This window comes from Pleurodeles waltl, chromosome 7 (genome assembly GCF_031143425.1).
Source record: "Pleurodeles waltl isolate 20211129_DDA chromosome 7, aPleWal1.hap1.20221129, whole genome shotgun sequence".
Classification (NCBI taxonomy): Eukaryota; Metazoa; Chordata; class Amphibia; order Caudata; family Salamandridae; genus Pleurodeles; species Pleurodeles waltl.
The window spans coordinates 531,753,016-531,770,426 of NC_090446.1; the positions used below are offsets into that span (position 1 = coordinate 531,753,016).

The following is a 17,411-nucleotide window of genomic DNA, read 5'->3' on the forward strand; positions in this document are numbered from 1 at the left end:
GGCCGAATTCCAAGCCATTGTGATGCGTCTCTTCTCCAAAGCCAATGCTAGGTCCAAGAATCAGGACCCCAACTTTCTCTCCCTAGGCCTGGGGAACTGCCCCTTCATACATACCTCTAAGGTGCAGGGGACTGAACGACCAAGTGTGTTGTGTAGTTTGTTTATTACTGCCCCCCCAATACCTTTGTGTGAAAGTGCACTCCCACATCATATGACAAAAGCATTCCACACCTCGGGCATCCCTGGGCCTCCCCCCATAAATGATCTGTATCATACGTGGCGTCAGATATAAATAGCAGTGAGATACTCTTGGGATGGCTCGGCATCCTGCTCCAGTCTTTGTCCGACATGTCTTTTCCAAATATCTCTTCCCATTTGTCTCTCAGTCTCGTTAGTGGTGTACATTCCATTTCATTTAATGCTTTATATAACCAGGTGATCACTCTTCTAGACCATCCCAGTGAAAGGAGAACGTGAAGTACCGCGCGCGCAGGGGGTTCAGGCGACCGCAACGCCACAGGTCTGCACACGCATTTGCCACCGCCTCGCAAGTCACAAACTGCACCTGGTAAATCTCGAGTGTCCCTCAGATCTCCCTGTGGAATTATTTATTTATCGTGGTAGCAGTCTCCAACTGTCACCAAACCTGCCGCCGACCAACTCCGGGTTGTGGATTTCAATTATGTGGTGTGCTGTTGAATTTCATGGTGTGACGTGGACTCATGTGGTGTGGGTTGTGTGTATGTGGTGTGTTAAGTAATTGTTTTGTTGATTTGTATTATATGTTTTTTGTTGAATTATGTGAAATTATCGATTAGCAAAAATAATGACGCAACATTTTCAATGTAAGTGTTATGGTGAATTAAATTACCTAGAGGTGAAAACATTAGACTGACGGGATCTTCAGTTCTTAAGCATCAAATGTGGATGTGAACCTGCAGGTCGCAGTAAAAGTGTGTCAGTTAGACAGTCAGTGGGACTCGTGAGCAGCACGCAGAGGAGTTTACTTTTGTGGTGAGCACAGACAGTCAGTTGACACTTGTGTATGTAAATGTAATTTTTCTCTGTGATGAAGAATAACACAAATAGTGTAGCCCTTTCCTGCATCCACTTGTTTTCACTATGTCTTGTGTGTGCTGTAAAGTGCTCTCTCACGGCAGTATCACCTTGAAAATTGCAAGTAAATAAAAGCTGGCACATCAGGCTGAACATATTCTGTAAATACAGATGTACAATAAAGGTACCTCAAAAGATTTCAAAGGGTTTTCTTTTCCTGGCAATTAAATAAAATTAATTTTCTAATGAGTGGGAAAAATATGCACAGTACACAAGTAACAATTCCTTCATCTGGGTTAGAATTTCACAGACAAGCAGCGGACGTTTTTGCAATTCAGCCAATACAAGGGTATCCCTCTGTCCTGTTTTGCGTTAAAGGTTAATTGCTTTTCCTTTAATACTTGGCACATGAAGTTAAAATGATGTATAGTGCGCGTGCTTGTGACAAGTACTCAATTGATTTTTGCAGAGGAAAGAGGGTTGCATACAGGGGCAGAGGATAGGCACTTTACATGAGGGAAGAGGAAATGGAATGCACACTAGAGGTGGAACAGTGGAGGAAAGAGGCTGAAAACTGGGGCGGAGGATAAGAGCTGGCCAGAGGGTAAAGCGGCTGCATACAGCGGTGGAAGAAAGAGACTACATAAGAGGATGGAGGGCAGACAATGAATACACAAGGGCTGTGGTGGAAAGAGAAGGCACACTGGGGCAGAGAGTAGGGGCTGCATACAGGGTGTCGGACAGCAGAATGCATACAAGGGCAAAGAGCAGCGGAATGCATACGAAGGTGGAGGACAGGGGAATACATTCGAAGGCGGAGGATAGTGAAAGGCTTAGGAGGGTAGAGGACAGAGGAAGACACACGATAGAGTAAGCTGCATACACGAGGACCATGGAGATCTTGAACATTACATAATGAATGACAAAGGCACTTACAAGCTACGTCTGAAAGCATGGGCTCTGGTGAAGGCTTCAAGGAGGTTCTCTGTGCAGCACTTGCATTATCAAAGCCAGAAAGAAGCAGCGCTTCGCAGACCCACTCCCTAAACAAGCACTGTGATAATGCCTGTGTGGCAGGATGTTTGCCAAAGATGGAGGTACTCGCCTGCTGACAAGAGAGGGCCCAAAAACTCACTGCACAACCTGTGGCATCAGTAGAAGTGAAATACTCAATTTACACCAAGAATAACAAGGTGAGAACAGTTATAAAGAGATTGCATCAGGATAATTGGATCCAAGCAGTGCAACTGAAGTCTGTCACACTTTAGCCTTCCTCACCCCCTCCCAGCTCTCAGCCCTGGGAGCTTCCTCCACTTCTCTAAATATGGTCCCATTTGTCAGACACTCCAGGCTACCAGACGCACACATAGAGCTAGACAACAGACAACAATACTAGAGCCGGAGCATCATAGACATAAAAGAAAGAAACAGTGTGTCGTGCTCTGCAGGGTTCCGCAGAGTTCAGCCTCTCATACTGTTACAGAGCCCAAAGCAATCCAAGCGGTGTTACATAAATGACTTTTATGAATATGTGATGGGTAAAAGTAATGTTCCACTGCCAGCTTTTGTTCTCCTTACCTCAAAACATCCAGGAGGAGGTTCTCAGCTGCTCGTTCGCCTGTGGTAGGATGGTTACAGTCTTTGTCTGAGTTGGTGCCTAGCGCTACACAAACATACTGTGCAGAAATTCTCATTAGAGGAATGACTTGCAAGCAACACATACTTTGACGTTCTTGTCAACGCTACGTGTAGAATTACAGAACTTGAAAGAATCACTCTGGTGGTACTGATAAATAAATAATTTAAGTAACTAAACAAATGCATTAAAAAACTGCTACAAACAGGGAACAGAAGTGTAGATCTGTACAATTCTTTTTGCAGTTTTTTATAAGTGCGATCTCGACCCAAAGGTATTGGAGCTTCAGTTACATTCCGGTTGGAAGGCAATTGTTTTTTAAATACACGCTTTGGCAAAGAGGGATAGGGCGATGGGAGGGGGTAGAATAAATAGTACCTGCATCACAGCAGATGGGCACTAATCAAGAGAAGTGAATCTGTACTTAGTTGGTGCTCGTCAGCTAAGAACGGAAGTTACGCATCAGCTGAGCAAACCAGTTAAGAGCCAGCACAGAAGAGTGACTCTGGAGTCAACCTATGATAAGCAGCAGGCGGTTAAAGTCCTTTTACTGAATACAGCATGTCTTGCAGACAGTGCATGCGTGCTGCCTAGGCTTGACCTAAAAAACTTTAGGATTTCCTTTGGAATGTACTAGGAGATTCTCGTAACACACTGTAACATTTTCACAGCAGTTATTCCCATTGTGCTGTTCAGGCTGGATTATGCAACAGTCTGTATGTATGCCTGTCAGCAGTTTTAATCAAATTCTTATAATGTCTAGAGAAACAGGCAGCTAGGTTGTGGTGGGCCCAAAATAGAAGACTCATGTCTCTGCAGCAATGTGGTTGTTGTTCTGGTTTCCAGGTTACAATCATTTTTTTGTTTCTACATGCAGCGCAAGTCGTGAGGTGAATAGTTAGAAACATTTTTTAAAAATCAGAAAATTATTTAGTTTCAAACTTTAGCTCACAGTTTAAGTATTCTTATGTCTTAGCTGTGCACCATCCCAGCACAGCAGTACCCTGCATGCTTGTGGTTGCCACATGTGGCAAGCCCACCAGTCCTGTACATAAGCATGCCCCAGCCATTGTCACAACCAGTGTGGAGCGGAATCACCTTCCTTCTTCAGCTCAGGTATCTTATTCTGCAATCCTTTAGCTTTAAGCCATACACGTCCTTCATCAAGCACACCTGACTGAGAGCCTTGTGCTTGGAGGGAAAACTGAAGCTTGGTCATTTTTGCACTGTGTGTGCTCCCACTGGCTTCAGATCCCACCAGACTTGCTGGGCCTTTTTGCCAAGAAAGAGTGGCCGACCCCTGAAGAGATAATGGATTTCATCACTAGGAATAAGAGGCAAAGTATGGAGGCTCAACCACTGGCATTGTTACTTTGTCTCTTTTCTGCCAGTGAGATGGGGAAGCTTCCACCAAATGGGATCCCCCAAAACCTCCGATTCAGTGTGTCATAAGACATCTCCTGCTTGGTGGACGCCTAATCATCCACCTAGTTTTCCCTTCTTAAGAAATTAACCTGCTCTCTCATGTGTCTTACACTTCCTCTTTCTCACTCCGACTCTCTTGAACTCCTTTTGTTAAATCATTCATCCACTTTCCTCTTTGAAATACATGATTCTCACACATTTCCTTCTCACCCCTTACCTCCCCCCTGTTCTCCCTTTTTATGTAGCACTTTTCCTACGCAAACTTCAAATTTCTCCATCCCCTGATACTCAGCTGTCTTTCCCTTTGTCACTGTGCTCTAGCTTAACACACACACACCACGCTACACTCTTCTCTACCTTTAGCTCTCTACAATTTCTCATACAATCTTTCTCATTACTTCCTTGCACATATCTAGCCTCACTTTCTCACATCCTACTATGTTCCTCCTCTCGGTTCCACACACTGTTTAGGATTCTAATTCCTCTCACATTTCTCTCAATGAAATGCTTCATTTACACTTTCGTATGGCGCAAGGGTGACGCAAAAACATGATAAGTCTGGCCCTATATGCTGAGAGATTAAGCGGCATATTTATACTCTGTTTGCACCGAATTAGCTTAATTTTTTTTTACTCTAATTCAGTGCAAAACTAACTCCATATTTATGCTTTGGTGCTAGACCCGTCTAGCGCCACATTTATGGAGTTAAAGCCATTTTTTGGAAGTGGAAACCTACCTTGCGTTAATGAGATGCAAGGTAGGTGTTCCAGTGCAAAAAATGACTCTATGGCCTTAACGACATATTTATACTCCTGGGCAAAAATGGTGCACTGGAGGGAGAAGGGGTCAAAAAATGGTGCAAAGCTTGCTTTGCCCCATTTTTTAACGCCTGGGTCAGGACAGGCGTTAGGGAACCTGTGGGCCAATTTCCATGGTGGAACACCATGCAATAAGCCCACAGGTGCCCTCCCCAGGCACCAGGGATGCCCCCACCCACACCAGAGGGACAGCGGAGGATGGGGGACCCCATCCTAAGTAAGTACAGGTGTTTTATTTTATTTTTTAAAGTGCCATTGGTGGCCCTGAAATGGGTCCTCCCTACATGGCACTGGGTGCACTGGCCATGCCCAGGGGACCCTGGTCCCCTGTGCTGGCCATTGGGGTGGTGGGCATGACTCCTGTCTTTTCTAAGACAGGAGTCATGTGGTATGGATGGTTTTGCGTCAGAAAATGACTCTAGGCAGGTTAGAGTTATTTTATTTTACTCTAACCTGCCTAACGTCATTTTTTGTTGCAAAAAACCCTTCTTCCATACTGCCAGCCCAACCCAACTAAAGTAAAAAAAATTGCCGCTAGCCTACCGTTTGCACCGGCTTGCACCATTGCATAAATATGGTGCCCGGCTGGTGCACAGAATTGGTGCAAGTCGATGCTAAACATTTTGGTGCAAAACTGAGTTGGTGCAGTTTTGACCCAAAAAGTATAAATCAGGGCCTAGGTGCTCACAAGTGTTGACAGCTCTCTAGATTTGTCATTCACAACCGGGCACAATCTTCTAGGTGAGGCCTCCAGACCTGAACACACATTTGTCCTGAGGCCTTAACTGGACACAGTGCTTTAGATCCGGCTTCTAGATGTGTAGTACTCAAAACAGAATGTCAAGAAGTGGATACATTGTATACTATGAACCTTAACCATTAACTGGGTCATTTTTATAGAGAAAAACCCCAGTAGCCAATATTCCCCATATAGGATGCAATTGCTCTTAATTAACAGTTTGGTGGGTCAGATCAGAAAAAATTATTCTTAACAGGCTTTTTACGTAAATGTGTCTCAGACACCTAATGATATGCAGGCACATGGGAACGTTTGTGCTGGAAGTAGGTGCCTCTTATAGTTAGCTTTTAAGGATCCATTTCTTGCATGTGTATTGCAACCAGATTTTGATATCCAGAAACCTGAACATTTCACAACTAAACCTGGACTACAATTGAGCACCGACCAAGGGCACAGAATGACTTAATTAGAAATACATGCCGACTTAAAAAAAACATGACATGGAGGCACAAATTGGAATTTAAATGCACTTTTTACAAACACAGTATCACTTGTAATACATAAGTTGCTTTCAGATATGGAGTGCTAACTAATCCTTCACTGGAAGGTATAACAAACAAGCCCTGGTTAAGCCAATACATCTGGCCCTGGCTGCCCTCCTTCTTGGTTTACCAGTGCTTGTTTTGTCTTGTCATGTTATTTGCACAATTTTATTGTTTGGGGACTGAACATCCCTCACCAACCTAGAAGAAATTTAGCTAAAATCAAAAATATTTTATGGGTCTCAAAAAGCACACATTACCATAGTAGTTCCTGGCACTTAACGGGACTACGTTGATTAAGGTTTTGCTTAAAGGACAGAATGGTGTCACTCACAATAAAGTTAGCCAAAGGCCTTGCTGTATGCTGTAGTGGGTGGAAAAAAGTGTGACTCACAGAGTAACAGACCAATGGATGAAGGGGGCTGGCTAAAAGTCCCATAAGTATCTAGGTGAGTACATATAGGTTTAATGAAATCAAAAGGTCTTGGTTAATGCCAGACCTAAAAACTGCTCCTCTCTGTGTTTAGTCAACCCTTTCAGGAACCCAGGATAAGCTAAATGTTTGCATTTATTTTTCGCCATCAGACTTTGACCTAGAGCAAGAGAGAGAAAGGTAGAAAAGGGAAGAGCGGAAGAGAAAGGTAGGAAAACAGTGCGAAAGAGAAAGTAGGAGTGAAACACTTTGCAAGAGTGAGACACAGGGACCAGAAGTGTAAGGTGTTAGATGGTAGGGTGTTAAATGGAATCAACAGTAGACCCCCATGGCATTTGGCATCCCCGGTAGAAAACTTTGGGCCCTTGTTTTTAAATTTATTTTTACTTTTATTTTACAATTTAGGTATTGTTTTGGGCACAGACTGTCGGAACAGAAAATGAGGCATACATAAATTCAGATATACAGTCTCTAGACTAGAATTATATAAAGCTGAAAACAAAACATTTGCATTCAATTGCCACATTTTGTACATTTCAATGACTACAAAAGGATGCGAAGAGCAATCCTTAAGACTCAGATGAAGGTAATGCTCGGTTCCTACTCCTCATCAAAATCAAAAGGGGTTTCTTTTTCAAACTAAGCAAGAGAATACACACAAACTGACACTGTTGTAATAAATACTGATCCTATGCATCTAAAATACACTTCCTAGTGCATCAACTACACGTCAAGCTACATGTTTGGGCCCAGAATTAATATGATTTTGCGTTTGGGTTGTGTTACTTTTGTGGTGCAGCACCAGCCCAAATCCTATTTGGAATTTATTAAGCTATGCAAAGCCTCTTTGCCTGGGTTTGTGTGGTTAGTAAATGCAAAGCAATACAATGGAGCACATAGCGCTGCCTTGCAGCACGCTGCACGGGGTATGTGTTACAAGAGTGTTTTTATGCATCCACCCGTGTATTTTGATGCAAACCCAGATTTACAAACAGTTGTACATCAGAGTTTGTACCAAAATGGTGTGTCTCCACGAATAACGCAGAACGAGAAATATCTTTATTTCCTCTTGTCACTTCCTCTTTCTATGTCTGCTCCTATGTCTCTGAGGATTGTTTTTGTGCAGGAAGGTATTCCATCCTGCACAAAAACAATCCTGCCCATAGCACGCTTGCACTATAGAGCAAGGGTGTCTGCATTGGCGCTAGGCAGCACACAGTGCACCAGTGCAAGGAGAGGGCAGAAATGCTCCATAGCTTGGTAAGTGTGGAGAATGTCTGCTGTCTCTCTTTCGTACAACACAGCGCTGCAAGTTCCCTTGCTGCGCTGCACTGTATGAACTGAGGCCCGTATTTATACTTTTTTAGCGCCGCATTGCAAAAAAGTTACAAAATACAATTGTATTTTGTAAGTTTGTGCCGCTTTTGCGTCAAAAAGCGGCACAAATGCATCGCTAAAAAAGTATAAATATGGGCCTGAGTTTAAATGCCCCAAAGCAAACAAAGTGCAAGCAAACCCGTATTTACCCGCCGTCGCAGACTTCTGTCGGAAACATGGACACATGAGAGCATAGCTAGTGGGCTCCCCCACCCAGATTCAACTTGCTTTAGTGAGTACGGAAGCCCACAAACTTACATAATTTAGAGCGAGAAAGAGAGAGCTTGGCTGTTAAAGCCAACCTATATACCGAGGCATTAAAATATTTGGCACCTAAGTTCCATAACAGACGGCATGTAAACATGTTTTAAAGGTTCTTTGAAATGCTTAAGGATGAGTGTTTCCTAAATGTGAGTTTCACTATAACACACCCCATTATATGACTGGATTGGGTGGAATGTATCGAAAGTAATAGTCTCTGTCCAAAGCTGTATTAAGGAAGGGAGGGGCAGTGCCTCGCTGTATTGGTTTGCAAGAGCCAAGCCAGAGATTTGACTCAAGCAGTGCTTGGCATGCCCACCCCTCATAAAGAAGCCACCTTATTTATGTATTGTCCCAGCCAGAACCTGTTTTCGAGAGTTCTGCCCGTAAAACGACATTTTACGTGTGTGAAGGCCCTCGGAACGGGCACAGGCACAGGGGTGCAACGTTTAGCTGCACACAAAACTATGTAAAATACACCAAATACAAAATAATAAAGTATTCACTAGCGCAGACCTCATCTCAAGCCCACTTCCCAGAGCTCGTAAGGAGTACGCATGCCAGTAATAACACCGGCCGTGTACAGTGCTTTGAAGCTGCAAACCTGTGACAACAAGAGCTATGAAAACAGTCACGTGCATTCCTCGAAGCGAGCTACCTGTAAGGAAGCGTAATTGGGCAGAAAGGTTTGACATCTTGCAGCTCAGATGTTAATGTAGTTCAGTAGCTTAATATGCCTACTGCAGAGATGTGTGTAATCAAGTGCCCACGGGTTGGAATCCCAGCCGACTAGCTCAGTTGGCTGCGCGCCTGCTGCACAAGCCACGTTCGTATTTCAATGTTTAGATTGTCAGCAATAACTATGCACCTCCTGGATAAAAGTGCTGAAACCCAGTGATACTGGCTCAGCCCTTCGCGTGCCAGAGATTGATATAATGAGAGCCCTTGAGTTATGAATGAAAGTACCCGTGAGTACTTTGAGATTTGTGGATCAGTCTGTGTGAACAGATGGATTGTTAAAGTTTGGGTCCTACCTTCATGGTTCTGCCTGAGCGGGCCTGGATCCCCTTTGGTTCTGCTGCGCTTTGCTCCCCTCCAGCTGGGGCAGCCTGTATATATCTGCTCAGACTCTGGTTGTAACCAGACACCCGAGGCTTCGGGCCAGCCAGCCAGTGATGTCTGCCAGGTTCTGTTCTCCCCATCAGGGAGACTTGAAGCGTGTGTGTCTGGCGAAGAGTCAGTCTTTGTGTCGCATTCCATAAATAATAACAATCTCATGTAGCGCTTGCTGCCTCAGACCATGTGGTGCTGTGAATAAAAAAAATGCATTTATCGAACGCAGTCACAGTTTTTAGTGTGTTCCAGATGTTTCTTTCGAGGAGGTCCGTATCGGCAACAGGTGCACTAGCCTCCGGTGTTTAATTGATGAAATGTATTAATTACGGCAATACAGAGAACGACGCCCCCTATTTACAGAGGCATTCTGGAATATATAAAGAATACTCAGGCAGTACTCAGGTATTCTTACGTGCCTTCAAGAATTGGTGCCAAAGCATACAAAATGAGATTATTCATCCACAACTAGTACAAATTACCAAGCATTGGCAAAAGCAATAGGTCTTGCCTGTGAGAGCTATTGGCTTTGTCAATGTTATGTAGCTATGCTTTACAGCAGTGTGGATGCTTTGCAGCGTGGCTAAAACGAATTTAAACTGTGCTATGACACAGCCTGTGCTTTAAAAGTGCATTAGCGCTAAATGCATCGTAGTCATTTATTATTATTTTTATCCTTGCAAAGCAGTTACAATCCTATACAGCATTGCTAAAAATCATTGCCAAAGTCAGCAATGCCCATACTGTACAGCATGGGCAAAGGGCTGTGACAGCCAGTCGTCTCCAGGATAAGACCTATTGGCTTTGCCAATGCTTGTTTTGCCTTTCTTGTTTTACTTAAAAGGTTAATGTTTTTTTTTCATTAATTCTTAGGCAACTAAGTTAGGGCATGGGTGTTAGACCTGTCAGCTCTTGGTGTGGTTCCCCCTGTCTTTTTGGCTTCTGACTTCCTGGTTTGATCTTGTGCTGAATTTCGTTTTGCTCGCTCTGGGCACTTTACCACTGCTGACCAGTGCTAAAGTACAAGTACTGTCTGTCTAAAATGGTATTTGTAATTGGTTTACCAATGATTGCATATTTGAATTATTAGGAAGTCCCTAGTACAGTGTACCATGTGTGCCCATTGCCTGTAAATCAAATGTTACTAGTAGGCCTGCAGCATTGATGGCGCCACCCACCTGAGTAGACCTGTAAACCTGTCTCAGACCTATCACTGCAGTGTCTGTGTGTGCAGTTTTTACTCCCAGTTCATCCTGGCAAGTGCAACCACTTGCTAGGCCCAAGCCTTCCACTTTTTTCTACATGAAAGTCACCCCTAAAGTAGGCCCAAGACAGCCCCATGGGCAGGGTGCAGTGCATTTAAAAGGCAGGACAGGTACTAGTGTGTTGTACATGTTCTGATACTTAAATACCTCTAAAATTGTGTTTCACTATTCCAAGGCCTAGCTCTCCAATAGGGTAACATGGGAATTGCTGTGAAATAGTTTTTAAGTGTAATTGCCCATTGGAGGCTTATAGAGTTGGTTTTTAAATTGTAAGTTTGAAAATGCCACTTTTAGAAAGTGGCCATTTTCTTGCTTAACCATGCTGTGCCTCTGCCTGGCTGTGGAATAAACGCCTGGGTCAAGATGACAGTTGGGATGTTTGTGAATTCACTCTAGACAGTCACATAAAGGGAGCTGAGGTGTGCCCTGCATATCCCGATGGGTCTTCCTGGGCTAGAGTGGTGGGAGGAGCTGACACTTACACCTGAATAGGGTTGTGCCTGTCCTTACAAAAAGCATTCTCCAACCTCCTGGAGTGAGTCTGGGGCCAGGGCATGAAAGGCAGGGTCTTATGCACTACAATGATTTTCCTTTGAAGTTTGCCTACTTCAAAGGCAGAAATAAGTATAAGTATTGGATCTCTGAGACCACAACTTTAGAACATCTCTTGACTGAGGACAGTCTGGCAGGAAGAAGAGCTAAAAACTGTAGGAGGGACAGCCACTCTGCCTGTTGCTTTGATGAGTTGGCCTGCTGCTTCTGTCCTGGGAGTGAAAGGACTGGACCTTGCTGTCTACATCCTGCTTCCAAAGGTTCTCCAGGGGCTTGAACTGAGCTTGCCTCCTGTTAGAAATCCTAGGGTCATCAAAAACTTCATCTTCCAGGACCTGGGCTTTCTTGCTGAGAGTCTTGTCTCACCAAGTGGTGCCAAATCCAGTTCCTGAGCCCTTGGGAGTGAGTTCTGGTATAGCCAAGAAGAAACCAAGTACGTCGACTCCAAAGAGACTTTGGAACCGGTGCTGCTGTCTGACTCTGCGCCACAGCCTTCACCAGAGCTGTGGTCCCCGCTGAGTGAAGCGACCAACGCCACAGGCCCGACACCCTGCAGCGCCTCCGTAGTCCCACCAGAACGTGAGTTCTGAGTGCCATGTCCCCAATTTCTGGGACATCCGACTCCGCAGCAGCACCTGTGGCTCTGTGGTGTGACTGCGACACCGCAAAGTCGATGCCTTGCGTCTTGACCTGCTGGACTCATCGACCCTGCCGGATCGTAAGAAACTGACACCTCGCCACCTATGGTGCATCATCTCCTCTGCAACCTTAAGGAACCCCCACCTTACCTCCCCTGCCACGCAGTAAGAAACCTATGCCTCACCTCCCCGATTCCATGCAACATCTTTGTTTCTCCCTTGTTTTCAAAAGGTGCTGTGCCTGGGGTCAATGCGAGTCCGTGACTGTCCCGCACTCCCGTGCGAATGGTGTCAGACTGTTGGGAATGACTGCATCAACAACGTTGTGATAGCCCTAGTTGGAGCTAATGTGTTTTTAAGCGCTTAACTGAGATTTCATCTTTAAAAATATGTAACTTTGCTTTTGTAGGTTGGATTTGTGTTGTTTTGGTCTTGTTTTAACTCAGATAAATATTGGCTATTTTTCTAAACCGGTGTGGAGTACTTTTGTGGTTTTGTTAGTGTGTGTGTGTGTGTGTGTAGAAATACTTTACACAGTGCCTCTGAGATAAGCCTGACTGCTTGAGCCAATCTACCAAGTGGGTGAGCAAGGGTTCTGTTAGCAGTGTGACTTTCTTACCCTGACTCGAGTGAGGGTCTGTACTTGGACGGGGGTAAACCACTGCCAACTGGAGACTCCGTTTCTAACAGTGAGTGACAGAAACATGAAAGATCGTCTCCTTTTGGTCTGAAGAGTCACTGGCTCAAGCTTTCAATAGCTGTCCCACCTCCATCATTTAGACTTTTGGGAATTTGGTCAATCGATCCTCTTCTAAGCCACTTTTCAACCGAAGGTCCTGTGAGAGAGAGCGTTTATTTGAGCACATTTCCCTGGTTGTTTTGAACACTGCATTTACTAGCCCACACCTTTACCTATTTGAAGTATATTATGTTAGAACAGAAGACAATTGGGTGGGGGGGGGGGGGTGAAGCCTCATGTATAAGTGCTTTTAAAAAATATTTTCTATATTAAAGTTGTTGTTGAAATCAATATGTAAGATATACAATAATATATATATAATATCAACACAAAGCATCAAATATAGATCTTTTACCTAAGGCATAGCTGTTGGACTTATGATAGGTAAAAATATTCTTCATATGAGAACCAAAGGCAGTCCAAAAATATAGCTTAAAGTCGGTAAGAAAAAAACACCTTGACTAGGTGAAGGTTTTAAAGGGCTCATAGTCCTTCTGGCCCTCTGATTCCACCAAATAAAACTACCTATTGCTCCCTTGTGATGCCAAAAAAGGTGGCCTGGAACCCGCAACAGGATTGCCCAGAAAAGATAAAGAAATTTAGGTAAGATGTTCTTCTTAACAATATTACAACATCCACAATACTAATTGGAAGGCGGTTCTACGACCGCATCTTTGCAATAACCGACTTTGAGGGGTTCATATTTCAAAGAAACAATGTGCTCTGTGTTGGCATAGAGCTTAAGCCCCAGATAAGTGGCAGTAGTTGTAGGAGGCTGGCCTGGCTTGTAGTGGGTACCAAAGGTACTTACACCTTGTGCCAGGTCCAGTTATCCCTTATTAGTAGAATAGAGGTGTTTCTAGCAGCTTAGGCTGATAGAAGGTAGCTATGGCAAAGCAGCTTAGGCTGAACTAGGAGACATGCAAAGCTCCTACTATACCACTTATATCATATGCACAATATCATAAGAAACACAATACAAAGAGTTACTAAAAATAAAGGTACTTTATTTTTATGACAATATACCACACGTATCTCAGTGAGTACCCTCAGTAAGAAGGTAAGTAATATACAGAAGTTATATGTACACAAACCCAAGTCAGGTAAGTAAGAGTCAGAAACGTAATGCAAACAGTGTAGAATTACAATAGGTTGCAATAGGAGAACATAGGTATAGGGGCAACACAAACCATATACTCCAAAAGTGGAATGCAAATCACGAATGGACCCCAGACCTATGTGAGCTTGTAGAGGGTAGCTGGGACTGTAAGAAAACAGTCAGGGTGTTCAAGATACCCCACCCCAAGACCCTGAAAAGTAGGAGTAAAGTACACCTACTACCCCAAAAGAGCACAATAGTCGTGATAGGGGGATTCTGCAAGAACAACAAACACCAGCAGTGCACTGACAACGGATTTCTGGACCTGAGGACCTGCAACATAGGGGAACAAGTCTAATAGTCGCGACAGTGTCCAGGGGGGGCAGGAGCCCAGGAAACCCCGGATGAAGGTGCAAGGAAGCTGCCTCCGGATGGAAGAATCTTGGAATTCTGCAAGAAAGAAGAGGACTAGGAACTTCTCCTTTGGAAGACAGATGTCCCACGTCGCGATGAAGCTTGCAGAGGTGTTCCCATGCAGAAATAGCGAAAACAAGCCTTGCTAGCTGCAAGGGTCGCGGTAGAGGTTTTTGGGTGCTGCTGAGGACCAGGAAGGAATAGGATGTCACCACTTAGAGGAGGAGACAGCGGGGGCGCTCAGCAACTCAGAGAGCCCTCACAGAAGCAGGCAGCACCCGCAGAAGTACCCCAACAGCCACTTAGAAGACAAGTGAACTGGAGTCCATGTGAAGTTACAAAAGGGGGGTCCCACGACGTCAGAGGCCAACTCAGAGGGTTGTGCACTGTAGGACGGAGTGCTGGGGACCCAAGCTAGGCTATGCATGAAGGACATCCTGGAAGAGTGCACAGGAGCCGGAGCAGCTGCAAATCACACAGTACACAGCTTTGCAGTCTAGCGTGGGGAGGCAAGGACTTACCTCCACCAAACTTGGACTGAAGAGTCACTGGACTGTGGGAGTCACTTGGACAGAGTTGCTGTGATCCAGGGACCATGCTCGTCAGGATGAGAGGGGACCCAGAGGACCAGTGATGCAGTCTTTTGGTGCCTGCGTTTGCAGGGGGAAGATTCCGTCGACCCACAGGGGATTTCTTCGGAGCTTCTGGTGCACGGTGAAGGCAAGCTACCCCCAGAGCATGCACCACCTGGAAACAGTTGAGAAAGCCGGCAGGATTAGGCGCTACAATGTTGCTGGTAGTCATCTTACTACTTTGTTGCGGTTTTGCAGGCGTCCTGGAGCAGTCAGCGGTCGATCCTTGGTAGAAGGCGAAGAGGGAGATGCAGAGGAACTCTGGTGAGCTCTTGCATTCGTTATCTGAAGAATTCCCCAAAGCAGAGACCATAAATAGCCAGAAAAGGAGGTTTGGCTATCAAGGAAGGAGGATTGGCTACCAAGAGAGGTAAGAGCCTATCAGAAGGAGCCTCTGATGTCACCTGCTGGCACTGGCCACTCAGAGCAGTCCAGTGTGCCCCCAACACCTCTGTGTCCAAGATGGCAGAGGTCTGGGACACACTGGAGGAGCTCTGGGCACCTCCCCTGGGAGGTACTGGTCAGGGGAGTAGTCACTCCCCTTTCCTTTGTCCAGTTTCGCGCCAGAGCAGGGCTGGGGGATCCCTGAACCGGTGTAGACTGGCTTATGCAGAGATGGGCACCATCTGTGCCCATCAAAGCATTTCCAGAGGCTGGGGGAGGCTACTCCTCCCCAGCCCTTCACACCTATTTCCAAAGGGAGAGGGTGTAACACCCTCTCTCAGAGGAAATCCTTTGTTCTGCCTTCCTGGACCAGGGCTGCCTGGACCCCAGGAGGGCAGAAACCTGTCTGAGGGGTTGGCAGCAGCTGCAGTGGAAACCCCAGAAAGGCAGTTTGGCAGTCCCCGGGTTCTGTGCTAGAGACCCGGGGGATCATGGAATTGTCCCCCCAATACCACTCACAAAGTCTGGGGAATTTGCCCTGAACTATGTGGGGGCACCTTGGCTAGTGCCAGGGTGCCCACACACTATGTAACTTGGCACCCAACCTTCACCAGGTGAAGGTTAGACATATAGATGACTTATAAGTTACTTATGTGCAGTGGTAAATGGCTGTGAAATAACTTGGACGTTATTTCACGCAGGCTGCAGTGCCAGGCCTGTGTAAGAATAGTCAGATCTCCCTATGGGTGGCAAAAGGAATGCTGCAGCCCATAGGGATCTCCTGGAACCCCAATACCCTGGGTACCTCATTACCATATGGAAGGGAATTATATGGGTGTACCAGTATGCCAATGTGAATTGGTAAATTTAGTCACTAGCCTGTATTGACAAATTTGGAAAGCAGAGAGAGCATACACACTGAGGTTCTGGTTAGCAGAGCCTCAGTGAGACAGTTAGGCATCACACAGGGAACACATATAGGCCACAAATTTATGAGCACTGGGGTCCTGGCCAGCAGGATCCCAGTGACACATAACAAACACACTGACAACATAGGGTTTTCACTATGAGCACTGGGCCCTGGCTAACAGGATCCCAGTGAGACAGTAAAAACACCCTGACATACACTCACAACAGGCCAAAAGTTGGGGTAACAATGCTAGAAAGAGGCTACCTTCCTACAGTAGTGACTGTCCCTGGGACCAGTAAGTTGGATTGAGAATTGGAAATAACTTGTATTTTAGGGTAGATTAAGCTTGTAACTGGAGACCACCCTATACTTCTAAGCCTCCATTGCAGTCTGTCCCATCGCCGCTTAAGGATCAGTGGAATAGGTACCAATATTGTTAGCATACACACTCATTTTCTGATCAGTGCTATGAAATTTAACATCCTTGGCAAGTACCACAATGAATACTGAATGGAGGAGCGGTAAATCCATCCAAAACATGCCAAGTCCTCAGCCTCTGACAGAGGGCCTTAACGAGGGCGATAAAGAAAAGGCCTCAATACTCTATCAAAGGCCTTCTTGGCATCCAACAGGATCATACCGAGCTGACCACCAATCATTCTGGCCACATCAAAAATAGCCGCAGGCATGTTATTTTGACTGGTAGTATTCCGGCTGGGAACAAACCCATGTTGTTGCGGCAAGACTGAATACTGAATTAAAGGAGCTGCCAAGATTTCGGCAAAAATCTTGGCGTCAGAATTGATTAGCGAAATCGGCCAATATGATCCTCTGTCCTCTGGTGGTTTCTTTTTTTTAGAAACACAACAATATTGGTAAGATTCCCAGAGGCTGGAACCTCAGAACCATTCTCAATACTAGATACTAGGGGGCATATTTATACTCTGTTTGCGCCGAATTTGCATCAAAAGTTTTGACGCAACTTTGGCGCAAACTCGAAACCATATTTATACTTTGACGCCTGACCCCACGAACGTCAAAATTCCTTTGTGAGCGTCATTTTCTGGATGCGAGAAACCACCTTGCGTTAATGACATGCAAGGTTGGCGTTCCCGTCCAAAAAATGACATTAAGGCCTGTGCGCCTTATTTACACTCCCACGTCATTTTGACGCACAGGAGGGGGTGGGCCTTAAAAAACGGTGCCCAGCCTGATGTGCGCCGTTTTTTAACGCCTGGGTGAGGGCCGGCATTAAGGGACCTGTGGGCTCATTTCCATGGTCTCTGTCCATGGAAGCAGTCCACAGGTGCCCTTCCCTGCCCCCAGGGACACCCCCTGCCCCCCCACTCACCCCTGGAGGACACCCATGGATGGGGGA

The 17,411-nt window shown here is 45.4% G+C and overlaps 1 protein-coding gene and 1 long non-coding RNA gene across 4 annotated transcripts in view; one reads left to right on the plus strand and one right to left on the minus strand.

Moving 5' to 3' along the window:
* The window catches only part of MFAP4 (microfibril associated protein 4), a 467,131-nt gene extending 457,691 nt beyond the window's left edge, over window positions 1–9,440 (minus strand). For all 3 annotated transcript variants that reach the window (XR_011205540.1, XM_069244249.1, XM_069244250.1), the window contains exon 1: window positions 9,322–9,440. Coding sequence is in view for 2 of the 3 variants with exons in the window: in XM_069244249.1 (XP_069100350.1) it covers window positions 9,322–9,327 (6 nt within the window). In the remaining variant the exon portion in view is untranslated. The remainder of the gene's footprint in view (window positions 1–9,321) is intronic.
* LOC138304299 (uncharacterized) overlaps window positions 1–17,411 on the plus strand; it is a 219,288-nt gene that overhangs the window by 65,505 nt on the left and 136,372 nt on the right. The window lies entirely within an intron of this gene.